The 18435-nt window shown below is 46.4% G+C and overlaps 1 protein-coding gene across 1 annotated transcript in view; it reads right to left on the reverse strand.

Moving 5' to 3' along the window:
• The window catches only part of LOC309863097 (epididymis-specific alpha-mannosidase-like), a gene marked incomplete at its 5' end in the record, with an annotated part of 55408 nt that overhangs the window by 19785 nt on the left and 17188 nt on the right, over nt 1-18435 (reverse strand). The window contains 4 exons of the mRNA XM_082727586.1: nt 9740-9917; nt 11173-11261; nt 12016-12206; nt 15158-15263. Coding sequence (XP_082583712.1) covers nt 9740-9917; nt 11173-11261; nt 12016-12206; nt 15158-15263 — 564 coding nt within the window. The remainder of the gene's footprint in view (nt 1-9739; nt 9918-11172; nt 11262-12015; nt 12207-15157; nt 15264-18435) is intronic.

An 18435-nucleotide genomic window follows, 5' to 3' on the forward strand; every position in this document is an offset into this window, starting at 1 on the left:
CACAAGTCCAAGACCAAACAGCATCACTGGTGAATTCTACCAAACATTTATAGGTAAATTATTACCTACCCCTCTCACACTCTTCCAAAGACACAGAAAAAGAAGGAACACTTCCAAACCCATAGGTTAGAAACAACATTACCGTGTTACCAAAACTAGACAAGGACACCACATAAAGGAAAATTATAGGCCGATGTCCCTGATGGATACAGATGCAACAATCCTCAACAGTTATTAGCAGGCCAAGGTCAACAATCTATCAGAATGATCATACACCATGATAGACTGCAACTAACTTCAGGAATTCAAGGATGGCTCAACATCCACAAACCAATCAACAGGATGCACCAGATTAATAAAATAAAGGATAAAATATCTATGATCCTCTCCACAGATGCAGAAAAACCAACTGACAACATTCAAAATCCATGTAGGATAAAAATGCTCAAAAAGTGAGAATGGAGATAACATGCCTCAACACAATAAAGGCCATTATGGGGTCACCTGGGTGGCTCAGTGGGTTAAAGCCTCTGCCTTCAGCTCAGGTCGTGATCCCAGGGTCCTGAGATGGAGTCCTGCATCAGACTCTTTGCTCAGAGGGAAGCCTGTTCTCCCCCATCCTGCTTCTCTGCCTACTTGTGATCTGTCTGTCAAATAAATAAATAAATAAAATCTTTAAAAAAAAATAAAGGCCATTATGACAAGTCCAAATCTAGCATCATACTCCATGGTGGAAATCTGGAAGGTTTTCCTGTGAGATGAGGAACTAGGCAAGGATACCCCTCTTGTCCACATTTAGTCAACATTGCATTGGAAGGCTTTGCCAGAGCAAGTAGGCAAGGAAAAGAAACAAAGGGCACCCATATGAGAAAGGAAGAAGTAAATGTGTCACTATTTGAAGATGGCATGGTATTACATATAAAAAGCCTGAAACACTCCTCTAAAACATGGCTAGAACTAATGAACAAATTCAGTCAAGTGTCAGGGTACAGAATGAACATGCAAAGTCAGTTGCACTCCTGTACCCTAACAATCCACTATCAGAAAAAGAAATTAAGAAAGCAAGCTGATGTGTAACTGAATCACAAGAATAAAATACCTAGGAAGAAGCTGAACCAAGGAAGTGAAAGACCTGTACATCAAAAACCATAAGATACTAATGAAAGAACTTGAAGAAGACACAAATAATGGAAAGATATCTTGCGCTCCTGGATGCCAAGATTTAATATTGTTAAAATGTCCACGAAATTCACAAATCATCATTTTAGACAAGAGGTCCTGAGGGCAGCTGGGGGGAAGAGATTCCTTACATACAGAAGAAAGTCCATCAGAATAACATTAGACCTGTCCACAGAAACCTGGGAAGCATGAGAGGGCTGGCAAGACATATTCAGGGCACTAACGGAGAAGAACATGCAGCCAAGAATACTTTATCCAGCAATGTTGGCATTCAGAATGGAAGGAGAGATGAAGAGTTTCTAAGACCAGCAAGGTAGTTAAAAGAGTATGTGACCATCAAGCTGGTACTACAAGAACTATTGGAGAGGGCAGATTCTATAAAAGATTAAAGAACCCAAGAGTGACATAGAACAGAAATTTATAGAGACAATCTATAGAAACAAAGACTTCACAGGCAACATGATGTCAATAAAAATATATCTTTCAATAATCATTCTCAATTTGAATGGCCTAAATGTTCCCATAAAATGAAACAGGGTTGCAGATTGGATAAAATGACAGATCCCATCCATATGCTGTCTACAAGAGACACATTTGGAACCTAAAGATACATCTAGACTGAAAGTGAAGGGATGGAGAAGCATCTTGCATGCCAATGGGCCTCAAAAGAAAGCTGGGTTAGGCATTCTCATATCAGATAAATTAGATTTTAAGCTAAAGACTGTAGTCAGAGATACAGAAGGACACTACATAATTCTTTTTTAAATTTAATATTATTTTTTTAGTGTTCCAAGATTCACTGTTTATGCACCGCACCCAGTACTCCATGCAATATGTGCCCTCCTTAGTACTCACCACCAGGCCCTCCCAACCCCCTACCCCTTCCCTCCAAAAGCTTCAGTTTGTTTCTCAGAGTTCACAGTCTTAAAGGGTCTATCCACCAAGAAGATCTAACAATTGTAAATATTTATGTCCCAATATGGGAGCAGCCAACTACATAAGCCAACTGTTAATCAAAATAAAGAGTCATATTGATATGAATACATTAATTGTAGGGGATCTTAACATGCCACTTTCAGTAACAGACAGTCCATCCAAGCAGAAAATCAGTAAAGAAACAAGAGCTTTGAATGACACATTGGACCAGATGGACCTCATATATACTTACAGAACATTCCACCCTAAAAAAGCAGAATAATCATCCTTCTCAAGTGCACATGGAACTTTCTCCAGAATAGACCAATACTGGGTCACAAATCAGGGCTCAACCAAAAGATTCACATTATTCCCTGCATATTCTCAGACCACAATGATTCAAAACTAGAACTCAACCACAAGAAAACTTTTGGAAGGAATTCAAACACTTGGAAGCTAAAAGCCAGCATGCTCAAAAATGTTTGGATCAACCAGGTAATCAAAGAAGATCTTAAACAATTCATGGAAACCCATGAGAATAAAGACACAGCTGTCCAAAACCTATGGGATATGGCAAAGGTGGCCCTAAGGGGAAATATATAGCCATCCAAGCCTCCCTCAAAAAACTGAAAAATCCAGAATACACCAGTGCTTTTTACACCTCAAGGAACTGGTAAACCAAGAGCAAATTAAGCCAACCCCACACACCATAAGGGAAATAATCAAGATTAAAGCAGAGATCAATGAGATAGAAACTAGACATACAGTAGAACACATCAATAAAACTAGAAGGTGATTCTTGGAAAGAATCAATAAGATCGATAAACCACTAGCCAAACTAATCCAAAAGAAAAGAGAGAGGATCCAAATTAATAAAATTATGAATGAAAGGGGACAGATCATGACTAACACCAAGGAAATAGAAACAATAATCAGAAATTATTATCAATAGTTATATGCCAATACAATAAGCAACCTAGAAGAAATCAGTGGATTCCTGGAAACCTATAAACTTCCAAGAGTGAAAAAGGAAGATACTGACAACCTGAGTAGACCAATATCTAGTAACGAGACTGAAGCCATGATCAAAAACCTCCCCCCACAAAAAAGCACAGGACCTGATGTATTCCCTGGGGAATTGTAAGAAACTTTCAAAGAAGAAATAATACCTATTCTTTTAAAGCTGTTTCAAAAAACTGAAGCAGAAGAAAAATTCCAGACTCTTTTTATGAAGCCAGCATTACCCTGATTCCCAAATCCCCAGCATTACCCTGATTCCCAAAGATCCCATCAAAAAGGAAAATATCAGACCATTATCCCTGATTAATATGGATGCTTAGATTCTCAACAGGATTCTAGCTAGTAGGATCCAACAGTACACTGAAAAGATTATCCACCATTAACAGGTGGGATTGATCCCTGGAATGCACGCATGGTTCAACATTTGTAAATCAATTAATATAATAGAACAAATCAGTAAGAGAAGAGAGAAGAACAACTTGGTCCTCTCAATTGATGCAGAAAAAGCATTTGACAAGATGCAGCATCTATTCCTGACTAAAACATTTCAGAGTATAGGGATAGAGAGAACATTCCTCAACTTCGTGAAAGCTATCTATGAAAATCCCACAGCAAATATCATCTTCAATGGGGAAACGCTGACAGCCTTCCCGATGAGCTCAGGAACATGACAACAATGTCCATTCTCGCCACTGTTCTTCAACATAGTATTAGAAGTCCTACCAACAGCAATCAGACAACAAAGAGAAATAAAAGGTATTCACATTGGCAATGAAGAAGTCAAACTCTCTCTTCACAGATGACATGATACTTTATATGGAAAACCCAAAAGACTCCACCCCTAAACCACTAGAACTCATACAGCAATTCAGTAAGGGGGCAGGATACAAAATCAATGCACAGAAATCAGTTGCTTTCTTATACACTAACAATGAAAATATAGAAAGGGAAATTAGAGAATCAATTTCCATTTACTGTAGCACCAAGATCCATAAGATACCTGGGAATAAACCTAACCAAAGAGGTAGAGAGGAACTCCAGAACACTCATGAAATAAATTGAAGAAGACACAAAAAGATGGAAGACCATTCCATGCTCATGGATCAGAAGAACAAACATTGTTAAAATGTCTATACTGTCTAGAACAATCTATACTTTCCATGCCGTTCCAATCAAAATTCCACCAGTATTGGGGCACCTGGGTGGCTCAGTGGGTTAAAGCCTCTTCCTTCAGCTCAGGTCACGATCCCAGGGTCCTGGGATCGAGCCCCACGTCGGGCTCTCTGCTCCGCAGGGAACCTGCTTTCTCCCCTCTCTCTGCCTGCTTGTGATTTCCCTCTCTATCAAATAAAATCTTTAAAAAAAAATTCCACCAGTATTTTTCAAAGTGCTGGAATAAACAATCCTGAAATTTGTATGGAACCAGAAGAGACCCCAAATTGCTAAGGAAATGTTGAAAAAGAAAAACAAAAGTGGGGGCATCACATTGCCTGATTTCAAGCTTTATTACAAAGCTGTGATCACCAAGACAGCATGGTACTGGCACAAAAACAGACACATAGACCAGTGGAACAGAGTAGAGAGCCCAGATATGGACCCGCAACTCTAACATCAAATAATCTTCGATAAAGCAGGGGGAAAAAAGCCGGTGGAAAAAAGACAGTCTCTTTAATGAAAAGTGTTGGGAAAATTGGACAGCTATGTGTAGAAGATTGAAACTCAACCATTCTCTTACACCATACACAAAGATAAACTTGTAATGGATAAAAGACCTCAATATGAGGCAGGAATCTATCAAAATCCTAGAGGAGAAGATAGGCAATAGCTTCTTTGACACTGGCCACAGCAACATCTTTCAAGACATGTCTCCAAAGGCAGAGGAAACAAAAGCGAAAATGAAAAGCTTCTGCACAGCAGAGGAAACAGTCAACAAAACAAAGAGGCAACCCCCAGAATGGGAGAAGATATTTGCAAATGACAGTACAGACAATGGGTGATATCCAAGATCTATAAGGAGCTAGTCAAATTTAACACATACAAAACAGATAATCATGTCAAAAAATGGGCAGAAGACATGAGCAGACATTTCTCCAAAGACGACATACAAATGGCTAAGAGACACATGAAAAAATGTTCATCATCACTAGCCATCAGGGAAATTCAAATTAAAACCACATTCAGATACCACCTTACACCAGTTAGAATGGCCAAAATTAACAAGACAGGAAACAACATGTGTTGGAGAGGATGTGGAGAAAGGGGAACCCTCTTACATTGTTGGTGGAAATGCAAGTTGGTGCAGCTACTTTGGAGAACTGTGTGGAGATTCCTCAAGAAATTAAAAATAGAGCTTCCCTATGACCCTGCAATTGCACTACTGGGTATTTACCCCAAAGATACAGATGTAGTGAAAAGAAGGGCCATCTGTACCCCAATGTTCATAGCAGCAATGCCCCCGTTGCCAAACCGTGAAAAGAGCCAAGATGCCCTTCAACAGACAAATGGATAAAGAAGACATGGTCCATACATACAATGGAGTATTATGCCTCCATCAGAAAGGATGAATACCCAGCTTTTGTATCAACATGGACGAGACTGGAAGAGATTATGTGAGTGAAATAAGTCAAGCAGAGAGAGTCAATTATCATATGGTTTTGCTTACTTGTGGAGCATAAGGAATAACACAAAGGACAGTGGGTGAAGGAGAGGAGAAGTGAGTTGGGGGAAATTGGATGGGGACATGAAGCATGAGAGACTGTAGACTCTGAGAAACAAACTGAGGGTTTGGGAGGGGAAGGGGGTACGGGATTGGGTGAGCCTGGTGGTGGGTATTAAGGAGAGCACGTATGGCCTGGAGCACTGCATGTGGTGCATAAACAATGAATCTTGGAACACTGATAAAACAAAATGAAAATTTCAAAGCAAGATAAAGATACAATAAAAAAAAAAGTCCATACCAAAGCAATCTACAGATTCAATGCAATTCAAATGGCATATTTCACAGAAATAGAACAGTCCTCAAATTTGTATTGAACCACAAAAGATCCTGAAGAGCCAAAGCAATCCTGAGAATGAAGAACAAAGCCGGAGGCATCACATTCCCTGATTTTGTACCGCATTATAAAACTGTGGTACTAAGAAGAGTGTGGCATTGGCATAAAGCCAGACACACAGATCAACAAACAGATTAGAGAGCCCAAAAACAAAACCATATATATCTGATCAGTTAATTTGTGATAAAGGAGCAAAGAATATATACTAAGGAAATCACAGTCCCTTCAGTAAATGGTGTTGGGAAAACTGGACAGCTTCATGCAAAATTATGAAATGGGACTACCATCTTACACCACACATACAAACTACCTCAAAATAGATTAAAGATTTGAATACAAACCTAAAACCATAAAACTCCTAGAAGACAGCAGAGGGGGTATAGTCCTTGATATCTATCTTGGTGATGTTTTTTTGGATTTTACACCAAAAGTAAAAGCAACAAAAGCAAAACTAAACAAGTGGGACTACATTTTTTTAAAAACCTTCTGTATAACAAAGGATACCATTGATAAAATGAAATGTCAACCTACTGGATGGGAGAAAATATTTGAAGATCAAATATCTGATAAGGAATTAGTATCCATAATATATAAGAACTTCTAGAACTCAATACCCAAGACCAAGAAGATATATAAGAGTAGAACAGAACACCTGACTCGACATTGTTCCAGAGGAGACCAGCAGATGGACAACAGATGCATGAAAACAAGGTCCACATCATTCATCATCAGGGAAACACAAAGGAAACCCACAGTGAGATATACCTGACAGCTGTCAGAATGCCTACTGTCAGAACAACTGGAAAGAACAAGTAATGGCAAGAGTGTGAAGAGAAGACAACTCTTTTGCACGGTGGGTGAGAGTGCACACTGGTGTAACCACTATGGAAAACAGTGCAGAGTTTCCTCAAAAACTGAAAAATGGAACTACCCCATAATCCAGCAATCTGAATATTTACCCAAGGAAAGTGACAATACTAATTTGAAAAGATGTATGCGCCCCTGGGTTCATTTCCATGCTCCTCTATGTCCTTTTATCCTGATTATTCACAATTATCATTACATGGACACAACTTGAGTGTCCACCCATGGATGAGTGGATAAGATGTGGTACGGACATGCAAGGCAATCATGCCCACTAAAGAAAGAAGGAAATCTCAATGCGGGGACAACATGGATGGGACAACTTGACAGCAGAATGCTCAGTGATGTAAGTCAGACAGGGAAAGACAAAAGCCTTGGGATCTCACTTATAGAATTATAGAATTAGGGGTGAGGAGCGGGTAAAATGGGTGAAGGAGTTGAAAGGTACAACCTTCCAGTTTGAGGATAAGTAAGTCCTGGGGATGTAAGGGACAGCATGGTGACTATAGGTAATAATATTGTATTGTATATTTAAAGTTGCAAAAGAATGGATCTTAAAGGTAAGCATTCTAGGAAGAAATACTTTGTAACTGTATATGACTGTGGATGTTAAGTAGACTTACTGTGGGGATCGTTTTTCAACCTAGACAAATATGGAATCGTTATGTTGCACACAAAATGAACATATGATATGTGAATTTTATCTCCATATAAAAGATAGAGGGGCACCTGGCTGGCTCAGTCAATTAAGCGTCTGTCTTCAGCTCAGGTCATAATCCTAGGGTCCTGGGATCTAGAACCGCAACAGGTTCCTGGCTCAGGGGGGAGCTGGCATCTCCCTCAGCCTGCCACTCCCGCTGCTTGTGCTCACTCTCTCTCTCATTCTCTCTTGAATATAAATAAATAAAAAATCTTTTAAAATAAAAAAAAAATGGAAGAAATAAAAAAGAGAGAGCGAGCTGTAGCATTAACTCAAGTTACCCCCAGACAGTCACGGTAATTCCCAGTTGTCCTTGTCGAAAGTTTGCAGAATTCACAGTGTGAGTCTGGGTGAAGCAGTTCCCAAGTGTCACATGGGTGTCTTATCTCATGGCCCACACCCTAGCCACACCCCACCAGCTCCCATCGCTTCCCTGAAATATCTGCAATTCCTGGATTTTGGAACTTTCTTAGGGGAGGTCACTCCCAGCCTCTCATGAACAAAACAGGAGGGGAACATGAGTTCTCATGGGATCTGCAGGTGAGCCCCAGCCAGATCCATCCTACAAGCAGCCAGTGAGTGTTGGACCTGCAGGAGCATCAGCTCTCACGCTGCCTGAGGACGTGGATTCAAAGAGTCTATCCCCTATCTCGCCTAGGAATTTGGTGTGAACTCACAACAAAGAGTGATGGGGAGAGAGAGGCTGCTCTGCAATATTCCTTCCCTGTCAGCTGTTCACAGACACCTGGTGTGGGGCTGCAGTGGCCCCAGATACACCTGCTGCAGTCAAGGGTCCTTCGTCAAACTGAGGCCAAGTCATGACTGGCTCCCACCAGGGGCTCCCTGTTTCCTGACAGCTGTCTCCACAAAGGGCACACTGGCATACCATGTGCATGGGCCCAGACTCCACATGTACAGGTGCGGGACAGCACTGTGAAAGACCTCCTTGCATCCACTGATGGAGGGTCCAGAGCAGGACTGGCACGGTTTTGTGATCTGGACAGAAATCATTGCAGCCAGGATTTCTGTTTTCCTTTGCAAATAACAATCAGCTTTTGAACTCCTGAGAAAGTATACACATTATTATTTTGTTTCTTTGTGTTTCTATGTGTTAAGACTCATATAAAGTCACATATAGTTGCATTTTGACTTAATGTGTTACAAAATGGGATGTTACCTTCAAACACTCATTTATTAATATATTCACACATATAAAGAGTAATGACAAATAAAAATGGCTAAAATACATGAAAACAAGAAAGGTAGTCAAGATGTAAGAAGACAGGCTAGGAAGTCCCCTGCTAGGGTATGAGCACGAATCTCCATCCTAGCTGCCCTACAATGTGGCTGTGCAGCTTCAAGACTATGCCTTGACCTCTCTGGTTCTCAGGTCCCTCATTTCCAAAATGGTATACCAGCCATGCCCGCATCCGAGGCCCATGGGGCACACTGAGTCTATGAGACAAATATATCACATGGAAGATGCCTGTGCGCTGGGGGTGCTCAGTGAAGGAGAGCTTGGCGTGTGATGGTGAGGAAGAGGAGCAAGAGGAGGAGGAGGACGTCCGTGTCTGACACTGTCATGGGGCATGTCTCCTGTTGGCCCCAGATCAAGCCTGTGAGGCAGGACCTGTCATGCTCTCCACTTCAGAAATGAGGAAACTGAGACCCGGGGGTTAAGGCACACAGCGACAGAGCAGGGGCCAGGATTCCCGCCCAAGCCTCATATCCCAACACTTAAATGGAAAGAGGAGGAGGAAGGACCTGAAGGGAGCTGGGGACTGGCAAGGGCCGGGGACTGTATTTCAGGAGAGAGAGGCTAGGAGAGTCCCAGGTGGTAGGAGGAGCTGGTGGAAGAGATGGATGCTGTGTGGTGGGCAGGGAAGAGGCACTGGCCAGGGGCTGACGCTGGCAGCCTGGCCCGAACCCTGAAAGAGCTTAGTTGGGTGAGAGCGGACAGGAGTCCAGGACTACGTTGGGAACACTGGGGTGTGGGACCCTGCCTTACCCAAGGCCAGAGGAGATGTGATGTCCGGAACCAGGCGGCCCGCTCCTTTACAAGGTCCACAAGGAGATTGACATAGTATCTAATGTTGTTCTCATCGACAGGCTCAATCATATCCGGGAATTTCCTATTTGGGGGGGGCTCTGGGGAGAGAGTCGAGCCATCCCAGTGAAAGCCTTCCCTGCAGGAGAGTGAAGGGTTAGTGGAGCCCATCCATGAGAAGGGAGGCAGCTTGGGGTCCCGAAAGACGGGCAGGGTACAGCCGGACCCAGGCAGCTCAGGGAGTGCATACCACTTCTCAGGCCTTTTTCTCCCACCTGTGTGATGGGCAGCTCAGTGGTGGGCCACAAGAGCTCTGCAAGCAGATGGGGCACTATCCCATGTGTCATGATTCACCAGCCATGGGACATTGAACACAGCCCCTTCCCCGGGCCCACATTGCCTCATCCACCACAGGGAGCCCACAGTCTGTGTGTCCCCCCTTCCACCCCTGGAGATCTCCTGGGATTCCTTTCATCGCAGTATCCTTGGGGACACTATGGTGCCTATCAGACATGGATCCAAAGCCCTGAGCAGGGCTGGGGCAGGATGAGGCGAGAGAGGCACTGTGTCCTGGGGTGAACTGTAAGGCAGTGTCAAGTCTCCGTATGGGACATAGAGATAAGTTAGTGTCCTATTTCAAAACTCAGACTTAATGCAAAGCAAATTGTCATGAACAGAAGCCCAACATTTCTCTAAGGACAAGGGCAGGATTCTGGATTTTCCCTCTTGCCTCAGGCTCCAGTTTGGTCCACATGGCAGAGAACCCAAGATCGACCCTGTGGGTCGACGCCCCCATTAGGGTCCTCCCTGCCTTACTCTGGGCTGCACAAGGTAACATAGGGTGGACACCGAACCAGCCGCCAGGAGCCGCCACTTGGATCCTCTCAGCCTGTCTCCTCATCCATAAAATGTCCTGATGGTTGTCATGAAGGATAAAGGAAAGACATCAGTAGACAACACTGGGCTCAGGCCTGGCACAGAGCGGAGCCTGACAAAAAGGAATGATCGGTCCTGAAGTCCGTGTCTGGCATCCTTCTCGCCATCTGCCCTTCACCTTCCCCACTAATCTCTCCTGTTCCAGGACCGGCAAGCCTGTTGCCCACAGCCTTCCAGGTACAAAGGGCCAGAGCGGGTTGAACCCAGGGCCTCCCACCCGAAGAGCCCTCAGGCTGGCTGCTCCAACGATGTGGAGACCTTGGAGCTGGCCACCCGAACCACCCAGACCCCGACACAGCTGACCATGGGGCCAGGGCTAAGTGGCCCTGCCCCGGTTTTTCCTTCTGTTAGCTGGAGCACTCAGAGCATCTGCCAAAGGGGTGGATGGGAGGGTGGGCTGTGTCTCTGGTAATAGAGGGAGAGTGCCTAGAACACAGGTCGCCCCGGGAGGTGCTCACGAGCAGTAGCTGTACTGGTCCAAGACATGCGTGAAGATTTCTTGCTTAGCCGCCAGGGATGGGGACCCTCGCCACACAAACTGTAGACCCTGCAAATTCCAAGGGAACAGAGTAAGGGCCCAGGGGCAACACAGCTGCCCTGGTTCCGCCTCCCCCAACCCCACCTGGGCCTCCCTCCAGGTTTCAGGACTCCATCCCCTCTGCGGGCTCCTCTTGACACCCTCAGACCCCCCACAGTCACATATGGTGATGGAAACTGCCCTCCAGAAGGAGCCAGCCTGCTCCTGCACCCTTCCACCTCCAGCACCACTGTCTCTGCCAAGGCCTGCTAGAGAAGCTCATTCTGGCTCTGCTTGAATACCTCTTGGCACAAAGCCTGCAGTCTGTTGCTTCATTGCCCTCATGGTTAGAACCTGGTCTGGGTCACAAAGGAGGGAGAATTCCTGCTTCTATTAAGAACTAGCCAGTGAGACATTGGGACCACAGGCATGTTCCCTGATTCTTCTGTGCCTCAGTTTCTGCGTGGGAGAAAAGTGGAGGCCCCACCCAGCCCAATGCAGCACACAGTCAGCTGCAGGAGACGTGTGCAGATGTGGAAAGGGAGCTCAGTGTGCAGCATGGACTGTTGTGGGGCTCAGGACGACGTTGCTTCTCTCGCCCACTAGAGCCCAAGTCCACCTTTGTCTGCTGCTGCCCATGGCAGCCTGCATTTGTCTCAGACCACTCTTGCCTGAGTCATGCTGGAGAGAATACTCATTCCTCCAGGAGCATGGGAGCAGGCTCTGCACAAAGAGGGATAAAGGGAGTGGCCAGAGACAGCAGTGCATGTGGCTCATGACTCACTTGGTTTTTCTGCATGGCACCCTTCAGGTCATAGTCGATCCGGGAGATGACGTGGGCGTAGAAACCCGCCAGGGCAAATAGGGTGGGGGTCGTGGCAGAGGCGCCAAAGGGGTCGACTTGCCAGGAGAACCGTGGCCGGATCCCAAAGGTTTCATATAAGAACCCGTGTCCTTCTGCAAAGAGAGCACCGCCTTGCTGGTGACAGGAGGGGGCCCCTTGCCACCTGCTCACTCAGGGTCCCTGCCCTTCTATGGGGCTAGAGTGTCATCTGGGGCTGGGCTGCAGGAGATCCTAACACAGAGGAGGCCACACCAGGATTCCCCGATGTTTCCTTTACTCGTTCATGACGTTAGAGTCACCACATGGGCCTGAGCCATTCCAGAGGACCCCAGGCCTGTTGGACAGAGCCATGAACAGAGCAGAGGCCAGGCCAAGTCAAGAGGGATGAGTGCTGGCAGGCGTCAGTGGCTGAGAAGTTCGAGGTGTGATGCACCCAGGAGTTGATGAGGACAAACCAGGGTGCACGGACCTAACACAGGACTCCTGGCCCTCAGGGACAGCAGGGGGAAGACGCAGAGAGTGCGCAAGAAGGAGAGGAGACCAGGAGGGAGCAGCAGAGGTGAGGAAAGATCTGGGGATTGTGGGTCAGGGTTTATGAGGGAGTGGACAATAGCATCTCAGGAGAGAGGGCAGGTAGTACAAAGAAGAGCCCTCTCTATAGACAGGGAGCCAGAGCCAGGCAGACCTGATTGCTGCCTGTTCAGTATCCCCTTCTCCTACACTCAGAGAATCCTCACTTTGTTCAGGGGGTGCCATCCCAACCCCAAAGGATGGATTGCCATTGGTCTCAGCTGCTCGTGGTGAGTTCATTCCCCTCTGGCAGATACTTGCTTTGTCAGCCTAGATGGAAGCCAGAGGTAGAGGTGATCATGGACCCCAGTTGGAGCCAAAAAGATGTGTGCCTTAAGCTTGGTTTACTTTGGGGAAAGATTTCCCACCTTCATTAAAAACAGAAAGTCAGATTGGCTGAAGGAGAGGAGAAGTGAGCTGGGAGAAATCGGAGAGGGAGATGAACCATAAGAGACTATAGACTCAGATGGGGCGCCTGGGTGGCTCAGTGGGTTAAGCCGCTGCCTTCGGCTCAGGTCATGATCTCGGGGTCCTGGGATCGAGTCCCGCATCGGGCTCTCTCTGCTCAGCAGGGAGCCTGCTTCCTCCTCTCTCTCTCTCTGCCTCTCTGCCCACTTGTGATTTCTCTCTGTCAAATAAATAAATAAAATCTTTAAAAAAAAAAAAAAAGAGACTATAGACTCAGAAACAAACCGAGGGTTTTGGAGGGGTGGAGGTGGGGGGTTGGGTGAGCCTTGTAGTGGTTTTAAGGAGGGCACGTATTGCATGGAGGACTGGATGTGGTGCATAAACAATGAATCTTGGAACACGGAAAAAAATAAATTTAATTTAAAAGAAAAACAGCAAGTCAGGACAAATGTCCCTTTGTCCCTTTTCTGACTTGAGTGGGAATATATGCCAGTATGATGCCTGGAGCTGAGGAAGCTGTTGGGGACCAGCAGGGCAGGTACATAAGACACAGGGAAACATCAATGAGCTGCCCAAGGGGACCCCAAACCAACCCACCAGTGCAGTAGGGGACATGCCCTTAAGACTCAAGTCGCTGCTCCTCAGGTTCCTGGCTCTCTACCACAAAGCATCCCAAGCCCCAGATGAAGAGGTGATTATTGAAGAAAACTGCTAATTATCCCATGGAACGGTGTCCTCCTACTCCTTCTAGTCTCAGAAACCCACCCTCCCCCTCAGCCTCAGCAGGTGCAGAGTCCTTCAGCGAGACCATGCCTTCCAAGGCATGTGCCTTGCCCTGGCCAATAGGCTGTGAGCTCAGTGTCAGAGGCCATTCCCCAGCATCCCTTCAGGACCCTTCCGGTCACATGACAGAATCCTGGCCAATGGGACAGGAGAAGGAAGTTTGGCCTACACCCCATAGCATTCCTGCAGATGAGAGACACCTTGAGGTAAGGGCTTGGGGGCCTGGCCTGTACCTACCAATAGACAACCCCTGGACCAGAGCTGCCCGGCTGGTCACAGATGAATCTCTCCCTCCTGGCCAGACCTTTCCTTTCTCTGCACTGCGGCACCCCTGACCCAAGCTGGGCTCTCCCCCTTGGGATGCAGGGGGTGGTGGTGCAGCTCTCGCTAGCGCACCTGCCGTAGTCCCACCTCTGTGGGGGTCCCAGCTGGGGACCTGGCCCCTCAGTGAGCGGGAGGAGGGAGCGCAGCCACACTCAGCTTTCCCTGGTCACCGAGTGCTGTGGGCAGGTGTCTCTCCCCCCAGAGAAGTGTCAAGTCTCAGACTAAGGTGGGGGTGGGCGGCCCTCAAGGGCAGGATTACAGGGCCCCCTCCATTCCCTCCCTCCCCGGCGGACAGCCTGTGGGGTTCTGTCATGGCAAAGAGACATGTCAGAGCGAGGAGGAGGGCCCGTGCCTCTGCCCACCGACATGCTGGAAGACGGGTGGTGATGGCAGGGGTGGTGGCGGTGGTTGGGTGGGGTGTGGATGGGGGCAGTGCAGTCGGGACGCTGGTGGTAACGACATTGGAAGTGATGATGGTGGTCATCGTGATGGTGACACAGGTGGTGTACACAGTGCCATGGCTGTCAGTGTGGACGGAGGGGGGAGTTGTTAATACAGGTGGTGGCCTGAGTAATGGAGGCAGAGAGGGGGGCCTCACTGGTGCAGGTGGTGCTTTGTGTACTGGTGGGGATGGCAGAGATGACGTCTAACCCTCACTGTTTATCTCCTGGGAGCCACGGCTCCACTTCATGTGCCCCAAGGAATTGTCCCAATTTGATCCTCACAAGTACCCTGTGAGGGAGGCTGTGCCATCAAACTCCTTTGGGCCATGAGGAAAGGGAGGTCCAGGGAGGGGACGTCCCTTGCCCAGGGTCCTGGGGCTGGGAATTCGCAGACACAGGATAGACCCAGGCCATCTGGTCTCAAGACCACGCACTCACGTGGCCACAGTGTCCTGCTCAGAGGGAAAGACCGGTCCAGAGCTGAGGTTCAGGAACCCAGTCCTAGTGTGTTTGGAGGCCCCAGGATAACCTGAGGTGGGGAAGGGGGACCTAACCTGTGAGCTGCAGAATCTGGTCATCAAAGTGGGTCACGGCCTCGTCATGCATGACCTGGCCCCCGATGACAAACTCCAGGCGTCTTGTGGCCAGGAGATGGCGGACCTTGGTGACAAGCAGAGAGAACAAAGCCAGGTTAGAACCCCAGAGTTGGGCTAGGTCTGTGGGGACATGCCTCCGGTGTCTCATGGTGCCTTCCTCCACACTCACATGTGCTTTCATTCTGCAAGAGAATCAGGTCAGACCTGCCTCCCAACATCCACGCCAGCACCTGGCCCATGGCTGCTACTTGATCTGTGTTACCTCCACCTGAAACTACCTGTAGCTCTGTCTCTACTTCTGTCTCTACCACCTTGTTTACCTTTTCTTCTGTCTCCATGTCTGTATCTATATCTGTTAAATTACACTGATGAAATACTTCAGAAGTATCAAAAACTTGCAAGAACTGTGCAAACAGCTCCCATGGATCCCTTCCCCAGTTTTATTCATTGCGAACCTTCTTTACCTTTTTGCCATAACACCCCCCCCCATCTTTTTATAGCTTGGTATGATTTTCTCTAAGCCATTCGAAAGTAACAGTTGGACATAACATACCTGCTCCCTATTCCTTCACTGTGTGTTTTGTCAGGACGGGGTAATTAGAGCCTAGTATAATTCTAAAAATTAGGACATTTATCATTAATGCAACACTGTAGCTAATCCAGATTTCATCCAAATGTTCCCAGTTGTTCAATGAATGCCCTGTTAACAGGTGTGGGTTTAGTGCAGGTTGGGGTCTTGACTCCCCTGTCATGTCTCATCATTGTCCTGTATTCTCAACACTTCTTCAGCTGCTATGTCTTCTCGATTGACTTGATCATGTCAGGAATTACAGGCCAGGGATTTTAAGGAGTGGTCTTCTGCTTATGTTGTCTCATGATTGACTGGTAAGTATTTTTTCAAAGGTTTTAAAAATTTAAACTCAATTAATCATACTATTATGTATTATTAGTTTGAGAGGAAGAGGTCAGTGAGTCATCGATATTTTTTATATTTATTTTTTATTTATTTTCAGTGTTCCAGAATTCAGTGCTTATGCACAACACCCAGTGCTCCATGCAATACTTGCCCTCCATAATACCCACAACCAGGCTCACCCAACCTCCCACCCTCCTTCCCTCCAAAACTCTCAATTTGTTTCTCAGAGTCCACAGTCTCTCGTGCTTCATCTCCCCCTCCAATTTCCCCCAGCTCACTTCTCCTCTCCATCTCCCCCTTGTCCTCCGTGTTCTTCCTTGTGCACCACAAATGAAGGAAACCATATGAAAATTGAGTCTCTTTCCTTGACTTATTCCACTCAGTGTAATCTCTTCCAGTCCCACCCATGTTGATAAAAAAAAAAGTTGGGGGGGGAGGAGTCAAGATGGCGGAGAAGTAGCAGGCCGAGACTACTTCAGCTAGCCGGAGATCAGCTAGATAGCTTATCTAAAGATTGCAAACACCTGCAAATCCATCAGCAGATCGAAGAGAAGAAGAATAGCAATTCTGGAAACAGAAAAACAACCACTTTCTGAAAGGTAGGACCGGCGGAGAAGTGAATCCAAAGCGACGGGAAGATAGACCCTGGGGGGAGGGGCCGGCTCCCGGCAAGCGGCGGAGCAACCGCGCACAAAATCAGGACTTTTAAAAGTCTGTTCCGCTGAGGGACATCGCTCCAGAGGCTACCCGGGGCAAAGCCCACACGGGGTCAGCGTGGCCTTGGGTCCCACAGGGTCACAGAAGGATCGGGGGTGTCTGAGTGTCGCAGAGCTTGCGGGTATTGGAACGGGAAAGCCGGCTACAGAGACAGAGCCGACAGTAAGCTCGCAGCTCGGGGTGACCTTGAACCGGTCGCAGGCTCGGTGAGCTCGGAGCGCGGCCGGAGGTCAGGCAGACGGGAGTAACTGAGCGCGGTTCTCTGGGCGCGCACTGAGGAGTGCGGCCCTGGGCTCTCGGCTCCTCCGGGCCGGAGACTAGGAGGCCGCGATTTGTATTCCCGTCCTCCGGAACTCTACGGAAAGCGCTCAGGGAACAAAAGCTCCTGAAAGCAAACCCGAGCGGATTACTCACCCCGGCCCTGGGTAAAAGCGGTGCAGTTCCGCCTGGAGCAAAGACACTTGAGAATCACTACAACAGGCCCCTCCCCCAGAAGATCAACAAGAAATCCAGCCGAGACCAAGTTCACCTACCAAAGAGTGCGGTTTCAATACCAAGGAGAGCAACAGAATTCTAGAGGAGGAGAAAGCAAAGCACGGAACTCATGGCTTTTTCCCTGTGATTTTTTTTAGTCTTGCGGTTAATTTAATTTAATTTTTTTCTTTTTCTTTTTTTCTTTTTTTTTTTTTTTTTTTTGCCTTCGGGTAAAAAAAATTTTTTTTAACTGTTACCTTTTTCTTTTTTAACGATTTTTTACTAGTTTATCTAATACATATATTTTTTTTCTTTTTTATATTTTTCTTAGGTGTTTTCTTTTTTTTTTTAATTCTTTTTTTTCTCTTTTTTCTTTTTTTTTTTTTTTTTATTGTTTCCTTTTTGAACCACTTTTTATTCCCTTTCTCCCCCCTCACGATTTTGGATCTCTTCTAATTTGGTTAAAGCATATTTTCCTGGGGTTGTTGCCACCCTTTTAGTATTTTACTTGCCCCTTCATATACTCTTATCTGGACAAAATGACAAGACGGAAAAATTCAACACAAAAAAAAGAACAAGAGGCAGTACCGAAGGCTAGGGACCTAATCAATACAGACATTGGTAATATGTCAGACCTAGAGTTCAGAAGGACAATTCTCAAGGTTCTAGCCGGGCTCGAAAAAGGCATGGAAGATATTAGAGAAACCCTCTCGAGAGATATAAAAGCCCTTTCTGGAGAAATAAAAGAACTAAAATCTAACCAAGTTGAAATCAAAAAAGCTATTAATGAGGTGCAATCAAAAATGGAGGCTCTCACTGCTAGGATAAATGAGGCAGAAGAAAGAATTAGTGATATAGAAGACCAAATGACAGAGAACAAAGAAGCTGAGCAAAAGAGGGACAAACAGCTACTGGACCAGGAGGGGAGAATTCGAGAGATAAGTGACACCATAAGACGAAACAACATTAGAATAATTGGGATTCCAGAAGAAGAAGAAAGAGAGAGGGGAGCAGAAGGTATACTAGAGAGAATTATTGGGGAGAATTTCCCCAATATGGCAAAGGGAACAAGCATCAAAATTCAGGAGGTTCAGAGAACGCCCCTCAAAATCAATAAGAATAGGCCCAC

This window comes from Mustela nivalis (genome assembly GCF_964662115.1).
Source record: "Mustela nivalis genome assembly, chromosome: 4".
In the NCBI taxonomy this organism is placed as follows: domain Eukaryota; kingdom Metazoa; phylum Chordata; class Mammalia; order Carnivora; family Mustelidae; genus Mustela; species Mustela nivalis.